Source organism: Coniophora puteana, assembly GCF_000271625.1.
Source record: "Coniophora puteana RWD-64-598 SS2 unplaced genomic scaffold CONPUscaffold_9, whole genome shotgun sequence".
Taxonomy (NCBI): Eukaryota; Fungi; Basidiomycota; class Agaricomycetes; order Boletales; family Coniophoraceae; genus Coniophora; species Coniophora puteana.
In genome coordinates, this window is record NW_006913061.1 from 1,605,443 (window position 1) to 1,616,071 (window position 10,629).

A 10,629-nucleotide genomic window follows, 5' to 3' on the forward strand; every position below is an offset into this window, starting at 1 on the left:
CTCTCAGATGTCATAAACTTCATACAGATATTTGCGAACTATCTAAGCCGAGTGCATTGAGGAAAAGGTTGACATTGGCCAGCTTAGTTTGACGCTCCGCTTCACTCTGGACCCAGCCTTTGTTGGCGGAGGTGACGTTTTCCAGGATTTTCTCGCGCAGACCGGAAACAAGTACGGACTGCTGATGTTGCGAGGCATGTAGGGAAAGCGCGGCGAGGAACTGCCAGACCGGTTGGTCGACAATGTCAACATGTTGGTAAATACTGGTCATGTCGACTTCAGCGAGCTGAGCGAGTTGGGGAGCAAGGCGGGTCGACGGGAACAGTTCGTTAAAATGGGGAGCGAGCATCTGGAATAGATGGTCAAACATGAATTGCCTGTAACCAGTAGATTAGGACAACGTTAAATCTAGACTTATGCATGGGACAGTACCATTGCTGAGCTTCGTCTTGCAGCGCAGGGTCAACAGCTTCAGGAGACGATACCATCTCCTGCTTGATCACCTCAACTCTACTCAGGAACAAGGTCAAGAGGGCGATGCCCGGCTATATGACCGTAAGTTTATATTGGCCAATGCAGAAACCATATGCTGACCCTCGTCTGTGAGACATGGATGACGTCACAACGTTCCATGAAGAGGCCAATCAAGCCCCGAACCAGTCTCAATTCGGCCTTCGCAACGACAGGTAGTATGCTCTGCAACACGCTACCCAGGAATGCCTGAGTCTGGCGCTCAATCTCTTCCTTTTCAGGTGAGTCTTCAAGCAGATCCAGGTAGTGCGCTTTCTTCACAACCTCAAGCTGTGAGAAGCAGGCAACCAGAAGCGTTAGAAGTGTCAGCATACGTTGCCCTGAGATATGTCTACTGAGCCGAGGAAGAATCTTCTTTCCCTTGACTGGAGTGAGCAGGGAGATGAAGGGATGGGGGTTGCTTGTTTCTAGGGGGACCATGACTTTCAGCCCTTCCCAGATCTCTTCCACTCTTTGTCCATACTGCTGAGACCTGCGCCAATATATCAAAGAAGCTAGCCGGTACAAATGCGCAACTTACCAAACAAGATGCGCTTCTTCTTCCTCAGGAGGTGGTTGGTCACGGCGAAGCTGCTCGACATCTAGGACAAGATCATAGAGACTCTCCAATAACACAAGGACTTGGCGGTGAGTAAGGGGATCTTTGTGGATCACACCATTTCCCTGTAGTTTCAGTGAGTCAGTGGCCCAACCATTGAGAGAGAAAAGCTGCTTACGGTACCAAAGTCGCCAAGGGCCTCCCTTCCAAGCTTTGCAGCTTCTCGTGCAACACCTGCTCCATCAGCGGTTGCGGCTGCAACCTCGTCCTTGGAAATGTGGGGATGTGCCCCGGACAAAGTAGGGGAAGCAGAAGCAGCATCGACTTGGAGTAACTGACGAGGAGCAGCCTTGTAACTCCGTCCTGAGGTCTTGCCGAGAGCGCCTTGAAGACTGTGCAAGGCTACACCGCGATTGGCAACAAGTCAGAACGAAGACATGCAAGCTTACAATGCAGCCCCTTTTCCTTCTCTCTCACCCGAGCATTGCTGACGATACGCTCAACCTGCGCTTCCATCTTCTGCATCGCACTCTGGCGTCGACCACCTGCCTTCTGACTGAGACCAAGACCAACGCCACCGCTGGCGCCGAACTTCAAGACACGTTCATCCTCAGACTGCAAACCCATACGAGAGCGAATAATTGCTCCATAGACCTGTGCATAGAAGTCTTCTGCGTAAGGGTCCTGCGTGACTAGTTGAGAGACCTGTATCCGCGTAATGAAATCCTTGTCAGATCGGGTCATGAGGTCATTGTAGCGAGACTGGTTAGCGTCGTTAGCTCAGCAATTAATTCATGGGGTGATATGATTGCAGGCCTACCATGTGCGCAATCTTGGCAGCCCTTCGGCGTCGCCTTTCCTCCATCCGTTCAGTTTCCATGATCTTTCGCATGGCCTCCATCCTCAATGCCTCTTGCTCAGCCTGAGAAGCAGGATTAGCGCCTTGCATTTCTCGAAGGAACTCCGCTTGTGCCATTTCAGACAGCAGGCGCTGTTGCATCTGTATGTTCTGAGGAAGGTACGGCTGAGAGTTTTGATGGTTGAGGAGAACCTGCTGCGAATCAACGAGGCGGGATGGAGATTGCGTGCGATGCTGGGGGCTACCTATGTTCTGGTAGCTGGGGTGGCGTCGAAGATCCTGTTGGTGAGCAGCAGCGATCTTCTGAGCCCGAAATTGACGTTCCATCTCCTCAAGGCGTAGTTGTTCTTGTAGCTCGCGAAGCCGAAGTTGCTGCTGCCGCTCCTGTTCCTGTTGCATAAGGAGGATCTGTTGCTGGTGCTGGTGGAAGCGCGGAGAATGCGATTGCATGCCCATCCGTGGTGGTGGCGTGCGCTGCTGTTGCCCTTGCTGTTGTAGGCGAAGCTGCTGCTCACGTTGGAATCGCATATGCTCTTGCTGTTCCATCATCAAGTGCTCTTGTTTTATACGCCTCTGGTCCTCTTGCTGGATGGCAAGCTGACGTTGGACCATCTCCTCTTGTTGACGTTGGCGTTGCAGCTTTGCAGCGGTCTGCATCTCAGCCTCGATTTCCTGCAGAGTCCTAAGTCCCGTCTGTCTGTTCATATGAAGTTCTGGGGATGGCACCGCAGAATGTTGATCTATGGTTAGGTGAGACGAGTACGGAGACTTCGACGTCGTTCGCTGATGGTCCGCGACGTGCGACGCTCCGTTTGCGCGAGGGAGCATGGAGAAGGGAGACCTATCATCCCATATTGATTCCAAGGATGGAACATTCGATGCTTGTGCTAAACACATAACCAATGGTGTGATTAGTGATCGACGTCATTACGGCTACTGCTGCACTCACAACGCACACCCGACTTCAAACTAGGGCCCCCGGACTGCTGCAGAGGAGACTTCTCGCGAATCGGTCTTGAAGACACCTCGGGAGTAACTTGTGAGCTTCGTGATCGCGCAGTAGCATTGGGCAGGGCTTGGTGGGAGAAATCAAAATCTTTGCCTGGCGTTCTCTTCAATGAATGTTCATCCGCAGTACAGTGCTATCCTCTCACCAACTGCACTAGTGCCGCCAAATGTCTCATCGTTGAGCTCATCGCCACCTTCGACCAGCGCATCCCCGAGCCCATCATAACTCTCCTCCCCCCATGTGTACACCGCGAGATCCTCGGTCTCACCCAGACCACCTTCGAGGAACTTTCTCTTCTCTTGTTCTAGGTCGTTATTTTCGTATCCGAAGAAAGACATGAAGTGGGTGAGCCCCGTCTGCCCAGTCGATTTCGTTGGATAAGAGCTCAGAGCAAAGACAAAGTCGACTTGCCCATTCCGCGTCCTGCAAATGGCAAACAGGACCACACACATAGACGCTCACATTAGGCGCCCGCACTGAATCGCTGAACGTCATACACACACAATTCTATATGTCAGCATAGGCATATAAGCTCAATATAAGACATGAGCTACGTATGACCCGATCTAATTATAACGTACGTTAAAGAATGTCCCCCTGTCTAATCAGTGTTCGTTAGATCCCATCATATGAACCGCCTCCAAGAAGTCAAGCAGCGTGCTAGAACTCCACGCCTGAGTGTTGCACGAGTCAGCGCAATAGGCGCCATCCTTGTTTGTCAATTCAGGGATACCAGCCCAAGGGTCATTGATGATATGTTCTCGCAAACTGAGCAGAGCCTTATGCAGGTGATGAAGGGTGTTGGTGGGATCATCTTTACCCGATCCCACCTGCGTATCAAAATGAAGGTATGCTTGGAGGAAGTAGCCTAGTGGCCAACCCCACTCAGGTCCCTGCGGGCGTTATCCTTTGAGGTTATGAGATGAAGTTTAAGAGTGACGACTTACGTTATGATAGTTCCGGCCTTTGGCGGTGGCAGCATCATCGGAATCGTTGGAATTATCATATGTTGGACGGTACTGCATGTCGCCAGGATCAAGGGTCTTCATGCCCAATGGGCTCCGCAACCATTCATCGGCAATACGCAATGCACCCAAGGCATGCTCTTCATTGAACAGCTCAGGGGCCACTACCATGGCGATCGGGAAGTTAGGACGCAGCTGGTAGTCCGACCATTCGCGCCCAGCCCCCGACCCATAAACATCCTTGTAGATACCCCGCCGATTCACAAGCTTGGGATCAAGGTTGTACGCCGAGTCTGCGGAGCGGTCTGAAGGAAGATGGGTTAACTTCATATCCTTTTGGTAGTTAATAAAGCTTACCCGCAGGGATATAATAGCATTTCTCGAAGGATTCTTGTAAGAGGTTATTCCACTCCTCATAAGTGACAAGGACGCGTTTTCCAGAGACTGGTCATGACCGTCAGCTTACATGCGTAAATCCCCGATAACTCGCTCACTCTTAGCCTCTACGCCCTTGAAAGGGAATTTATTGGCTGTTGAAAGCTCTGCTAGCCACCTCAGCGTGCTCTTGAGGAGACCAGTGATTTCAATTGGTGCACCGTCACGAGGGCTACCGGGAAGCCCCTTTGTCCCTGCCTTCTCCGACTCGCCCATCTTATCCATCCAGGTCCCGCAGTTGAACGCATTGCCGCCAAAGATAATGCCTGTTGACCAGTCTACCTTGATGTCGATATTGAAGCCCTCGTCTCTCATTTGCATGTCGAGGTTTGGGCCAGCATTGTGTTCGCGGAAAGAAATGCCATCGGCATGGCGCTGGAGAATCTCTTGGAGGATCTCGGCGATGGTGCTTGAGTAGGCATAGGCCTTCGGATCGTTCCAAGGCACCCAGGTGTCATCCTTCGGAAAGCGACGCTTGACAGACTCAAACAGAATTGAAATGCCATCAGGCGCTTTGTTCACATAATCCTGGATGTTTTGGACCATCCACCAGGGCGAGTCACGAGAGTTATACCTGCTTCATTTTTAGACTAGTAAAACATAAACCGTGTGATAAACTTGCCTGGGGTTGCGAACGGAGTCCAGCAGATTAGGAATCAACCCATGCTTCAGCGTTGACGCGAATGCGAGAATGTGCTTCCTCGCTCCCTCAAAGTTACCAGTGGTCAGGAATAAACCTCTCAGCGAAATGAAAACGTCCCGACCCCAACACCTCGCCCAGCTGGTAGTGAAATGAGGTAGCCCGGCAGCCAACGAGGGTGTAGGCTTGCTTGGATCAAGAGAGGCAGAATGAACCATACCATGCATCTGGACAGAACACAGGGCAAGCGCCTGCGTGAAGTCATGCCCGGTGGATACAAACTCAGAACACTGTTCAATAGCGCAGCGTCGCGCGGTCTTGTAAGCTTCTGAGATCACCAGAGCAAAGTATTTCGGCCGCATGAAAGGGGGAACACTAGCTTTAATCCGGTCAAAGCGAGCTTTGAACCATTCAGCCGGTTTCGTAAGTCGAGGAAAGTTGTAGACTTGTCTACAATCAGGGTCAACATGCAGTGTTGTCAAGAAAGGATGATAACTGACTTGACTAATCTTGATTGAATGTAGTCAAACGACCACGTCCCGTCTCTAAGGTGGGCGCACAGGGGGTGACCAAGATCATTGAACTGCATGATACGTCTGAGCGGGTGAATCCACCCTTCCAGACCGCAGTACGTGAACTTTCCAAGCCCAGGGACATTATAGACACCAAACTCCCCTCCGGTGGCGTCTCTCTCCTCCCCATCAGCACGATATAGAATCACGTTGAGATCGACAAGATCAAGCTCATCAAACGCCTCTTGGGCACCAGATGCGCAGAATGAATCGAGGTCCTGATCGTATCCTTGGAGCTGTGTTTCAAAGATCATGATGCTTCCGGGCGGGAAATATTCGGGGACAATAATCTCGCAGTAGGGGCCCTCTTCATCGAGCCCTTGAGGTACAACCACCTTAGCTATGTCGAGCAGCTGGCTGGGAAGACCCTTAAGGAGCTTGTCATCCTTCGGGGTATCATACGAAGATATGCCAACTGAGGCACCGAAGATGAAATTGGCTTTGGTGCGACGCAGCTTGATGGGGTTTACTGTCTTTCCGCATCAGCATTGATATTAAGAACCATCGACCCACGTACTGAAGCCCCTATCCTTCGACCCCTTTGAGAACGCGGTGTGAGCAACGAGCACATAGCCCTTCTGAGTACTGGGCTGAACCCGGTGCATGACAATGTACTGAACAGCCGTTCGTCAGATCAACGTGCCCAATCCGCATGAATGATACTGCACTAACATCGTTTTCTTGGTGTACATGGCCCTCATAGTAGTCACCAAGGATCATCTCCCGTCTCAAGTTGTTAAGAAGGCGTTTAGCCCTTGCAATGCCTGAGGTCACTTCTTGATTGGTGAGCTCGTACTGGCGCTTCTCGGCAACGAGATGCAGCAACTTCGGATAGAGATCGTCGAAGCCCTTCACCGACCCAATAGCACAGCTTGCGAAGGTCACCAGGCCAGCTGTAGACAAAGCATCTTCCGCCGAACGTTTATCAAGATACGACTCGTTGTCGTGTGTCAAGTCGTACAGGAGGGCGTGTGGCATGGACCCATTCAAGGGGCTAACCTCGCACTGGCGTGTGGGACCGCTTCCAAAGGGTGGTTGGAGTTCTTCCTTGCTCAGAAGGCAAGCACCGTCCATAGACCCTGCTCACATCAGCTTAACGATGGTTCTGATGAAGCTGCAACCTACCGATAGGCTTGCCGAGTCCATAGCGATATAGAATCCTTGAGAATTCTTTGGGGTCCCATGCATTGCCAGCTTCTCTCACCAAGCTGTTAATACCAAGTTGGCGGACGAAGACAAGGTCCATGTCCTCGCTTCCAGTAAAAAGCTCGGCACAAACATAGAGGTTCGGGTTAACAACGCGGGCAGCATCCAACATGTGGATGCCGACGTTCAGAGGTGTCGAATGGCAGTTATCGATGCGGAAGCCCTGGAATCCTTGAGCGAGGCTCTCAACGTAGGACTGCATGTGAGACCAGAGCCAAGGGTTGTCTGAAGGGCTATCCCCATAGCGCAGTTTGACGCAGTCGCCCCAGACAATAACCTCGCGACGGAGGTACGCTTTCGATGGTGGCAATGCAAAGTTCTGCAAGGGATCGGCGTTCCATATCCAGCCATTGTTAGCGAGCGAATAAGTGAAGGGATCCGACTCGACCCCCGGCGAGATACGAGTAAAGTACGCCTCGACCAAAGGTAGCCTGCAAGTTTGTTAGGAGAGGACAGCAGCTTATTAGAACCTCCAACTTACTCTCGAGTGATTTCACCTAAATTGGGTCCATTCTTATCCAACCTAGTATATCGTACGCGGTTTTTGATACTTTCAATAGCAATCTTTGTGTCTTCTTTCCACTCTGCGTATAAATCCACGTTGATGACGTCAACAATACGCCCCCATGCCTCGGCCAGAGCCTCAGCGTCATCGCCCAAATTGACGAAGGCCGCTTTCGTGAGGCCAGCAGCGGTTGCACCGTTAGTCTTTGTCCCGAAGCGGGATCCAAGCGCACGGTAGCCATCGATGATACCAGACGCAATGACAGATTGTGCGAGAGAGACAACTGAGTTGCCCGCAACATCGTCTCCTTTCCAGGCAGTGACTTTCCCATCCTCGATAGCAGTCCTGACAGACTTCTTCTCGGCTGTGACGTCCAAGGCGTAATACTGCCACATATCAAGGGACTCCAAGTGCTTTTCAAGAGCAGTTATGAGCTTGTCGATATCATCTGAGGAAGCAATCTGGGTGGGAAGACCATTGGCGGCCAATGTTGCAGAGAATTCGATGATAGCAGTGTCGAGTTCAAGCGCAGGTGCGAGGTGAGGAGTGTTCTTGGGACTGTAACCTATGCAGAGTCGGTAGCAGAACTAAAGCTCAATAAAGTGAATGCACACACCAGCTTCTGGGTGATCCTTTAGCCAAGGTGTATCATCTGCGGTATGGTTAAGCACGACGTCAGTCAAGCCTAGAAGGCCATATTCGTCTTGAGCTATCTTGAGAATTCTCTCCATATCAGCTTTACCGCCATCCGCGCCTAAGTTATCTTCAAAGGCGGAGGGATCATACTTGAGCTGGTCACGTATTGAGTAAGGGCTATCGCTATGTCCACGCTCTTGCAGAGGTGTCCAGTGGATCATCGTGTAACCACGATCGCTCGCCTCCGCGAAGTGCTTGTGCCAGCCAGAAATAGGACCCATCCATTTGGAAACCAGAGTTACGATTGCGAGGCCGTCTAAGGGGAGGTTGGTCTTCTCAAAAGTCACCTTCGCGCCTCCATCGGTAGGTGATAGTGGTTTGAGGTCTGGGGAAAGGATAGGCTTGCGTACCGAGGTCCGCAGGATAGGGTCGATGTTAAAATAACCTTCTCGCCCTCGGATACGCTCGCCAGGAGCAGCGCCATCATCGTATTCGACCCAGTATTTAAACGCACCAGCATGGGAAATGGGAAGATCAACGCGTATGGGCTTGGAAAAGTCAGTTGGTAGCCTATGACATGGAAGAGATCAGGGGGTTTGGCAGGAACGCGTAGCGTTAGTATACTCACTTGCGTTCGCAAAATTTGTCGCGACCGAAGGCACCGCCGTCCAAAGGGAAGTTGGTTTTGAAAAGACCGTTCCTAGATGCCGGCGTCCCTGCATCAAGGGAGACGCGCAGAATGTATGGTACGTAAGCTGGAGGCAGCCTTATGTACTAATGAAATATCGAAATCGGTGTCAGCTCGAAAGCGATAAGAAATCAGCGTACCGATCTATCTCTGTTGGGACCACCATCAGGATCTAAGCGAAGCTCGTAGACGCGTATCGGCTCGTCCGACACGCCCACATCACTCATGAAGAACTCCTTGCCCTCATCTGCGGGTGTCTTGGGCGTCGCGAGGGGAGCTGTCACAGGCGTGATCGGTTGGGAGTTATCTGTCTGGAGGGAGAGACCCGCTTTGCCTGCATTGCTCCTCGCCATCGAAAGAGAATGGGAGGGAGGGAATGAAAAGGTGTGGGTATAGATTTGAACGGAAGGGAATATAAAGAGTGTTTATGAACATCTGCTCTGTCTCGTCCAGACCGTCTATGACGTCAAAACACCCTCGTTCCTCTGCCGCGGTGCCTTTTCTGGACAGCGTATTGCTGGCCAACTTCGCGCGCGTCTATTAGTAGTGCCTAGCCCATGGACCGAACAGAGCTGCAGGAGCGCTGGCGCTGCGTACTCAGTACTGCAGCTTTACGCCCACTCGACTCCCCTTCGGTTGTTCACAAGAGCTTCACGTACAAGCGAGTCTCGGTCGCTCGAGCCTTCGCTACCATTTCTCGTCTGATCATTCTGGATAAAAGCACGGTCCGTCAGAAAAACCAGTGCCGATATCTAGAGTAAGTAAACCTACCGGCGTAAGTTCGCGGATCACTAGGTACCACTGTGGCGTTGTGGGCTGTCAAAATAGCATTCACATATTTCCCCAACGGGCCACCTGTTCTTGCCAGAAAATTTCCGAGAACTGAGGCCTGAGGCCTGAGGAGAGTCAAGCATTGGGACGAGTAAATCAGTCAGCATGTTCGATTGCATTTGTTGAAAACCCTATGAGATGCTGCAGTACTAGTGCAATCTGTGTTATGAATATATGTCGTGCAAGTACACCTAATACGACTTGAGCATCATCTAAAATATGTTGACCAAAATTGCAACACCTCACTGAAAGACAAAGTCAAAGTAATGTTTCATGCTTTCCTCGGTCTTCACCAAATCTCCCACCACTCCGTCAGGTCTTACAACAGCGATTCGCAAACTATCGTCCCGAGAGACTCCATAGTTCGTGAGCGTATGACCCTCCTTGTCCTCGAGCTGCAAGTCGGCGCCTTCAACCGAGCCCGTGCCTGGTTGAGGATGGATCACCACCACGCGCACAAGATGTTTTGGATAGCCAGAGAGCGCACAGACAACGGATTCCGCCTTGCTCTCTTGAGGGATGAAGATGAGGACTGTATGGTGATATGATCTAAATATCCCGAAAAGAGTATGCTGATTGTGATCCGGATACGAGATCAAACCACGAGAGTCTGGTGCTCTATCACCAGCATGCAGTGAGCCGGTGGAAAGGTATCCGTAAGGATCAGATCCGAGCTCGCCCTTGTCAATGGGCCAATCGTCGATGACGCCACGACTCCCCCTGTAGTTGATTCCAAGCATCAGCCCATGCCATAGGTTCAGAGGCGATGGTGTCGGACGGGCGGACTTCTGAGAGGCGACAGGTGTCGAGTCAGCGGACAATCAGCTCATTTGGCGAGGCTGTCGAGTGAGCTGACATCTGGTGGGACAGTAAGTAAGAGGACGCGGATGGTCATTAGAATAGTAGTGTGGCGGGGAACAGTGAAGATAATGCAACAGGCTCGAGTGAGCTGAGTAGGCCAGGAGGAAGAAAATAAGCAGCGGATGGGCAACTAAATAATAGCATAGTGAGGGTAGTTAAAGTAAGATGAGGGCATCGGGTGAGCTGACTGCGTGGGAGGGGAGGGGGAGGCCTGCGCGCGGATTGATAATATAATAGTACAGTGAGGCTGGTTAAGTTAACCAATGGCGTCGAGTGAGCTGACTGTCAGGAAGAGAGGCGGGCGGATAACCATTGCATCAGAATGACAGCGGTATGCTGCGGACTACAAACTG

The 10,629-nt window shown here is 51.5% G+C and overlaps 3 protein-coding genes across 3 annotated transcripts in view; all 3 read right to left on the reverse strand.

Moving 5' to 3' along the window:
* Positions 1-19: 19 nt before the first annotated feature.
* CONPUDRAFT_59162 (uncharacterized protein) lies at positions 20-3,275 on the reverse strand (the record flags this gene model as incomplete). Its single annotated transcript, XM_007772237.1, has 9 exons — positions 20-377; positions 433-545; positions 595-1,003; positions 1,052-1,194; positions 1,248-1,471; positions 1,519-1,831; positions 1,890-2,809; positions 2,887-3,030; positions 3,083-3,275. 9 exons carry the CDS (start codon positions 3,273-3,275, stop codon positions 20-22), a joined length of 2,817 nt encoding a protein of 938 aa, XP_007770427.1.
* A 222-nt stretch (positions 3,276-3,497) lies between these two features.
* On the reverse strand, positions 3,498-8,966 carry CONPUDRAFT_83536 (glycoside hydrolase family 13 protein). Its single transcript, XM_007772755.1, has 13 exons — positions 8,725-8,966; positions 8,525-8,670; positions 7,877-8,466; positions 7,237-7,825; positions 6,675-7,186; positions 6,222-6,628; positions 6,067-6,163; positions 5,478-6,018; positions 4,960-5,427; positions 4,397-4,911; positions 4,260-4,346; positions 3,885-4,207; positions 3,498-3,830 (listed from the first exon to the last, which is right to left on the reverse strand). The coding sequence occupies exons 1-13, from the start codon at positions 8,935-8,937 to the stop codon at positions 3,543-3,545; spliced, it is 4,776 nt and encodes a 1,591-aa protein (XP_007770945.1). The 5' UTR covers positions 8,938-8,966; the 3' UTR covers positions 3,498-3,542.
* Positions 8,967-9,657: 691 nt separating this feature from the next.
* Positions 9,658-10,629, reverse strand: part of CONPUDRAFT_59860 (FAD/NAD(P)-binding domain-containing protein) — a gene marked incomplete at both ends in the record, with an annotated part of 14,594 nt that continues 13,622 nt past the window's right edge. The window contains one exon of the mRNA XM_007772284.1: positions 9,658-10,203. Coding sequence (XP_007770474.1) covers positions 9,658-10,203 — 546 coding nt within the window. The remainder of the gene's footprint in view (positions 10,204-10,629) is intronic.

Excerpts from the sequence above, each read along its gene's own strand:
- CONPUDRAFT_83536 (XM_007772755.1), bottom strand. The coding sequence starts at position 8,937 with ATGGCGAGGAGCAATGCAGGCAAAGCGGGTCTCTCCCTCCAGACAGAT. Across the intron at positions 7,826-7,876 it reads AAAGGATCACCCAGAAGCTG|GTTACAGTCCCAAGAACACT; the intron begins GTGTGTGCATTC and ends GACTCTGCATAG. Across the intron at positions 6,629-6,674 it reads TGGACTCGGCAAGCCTATCG|GGTCTATGGACGGTGCTTGC; the intron begins GTAGGTTGCAGC and ends TGATGTGAGCAG.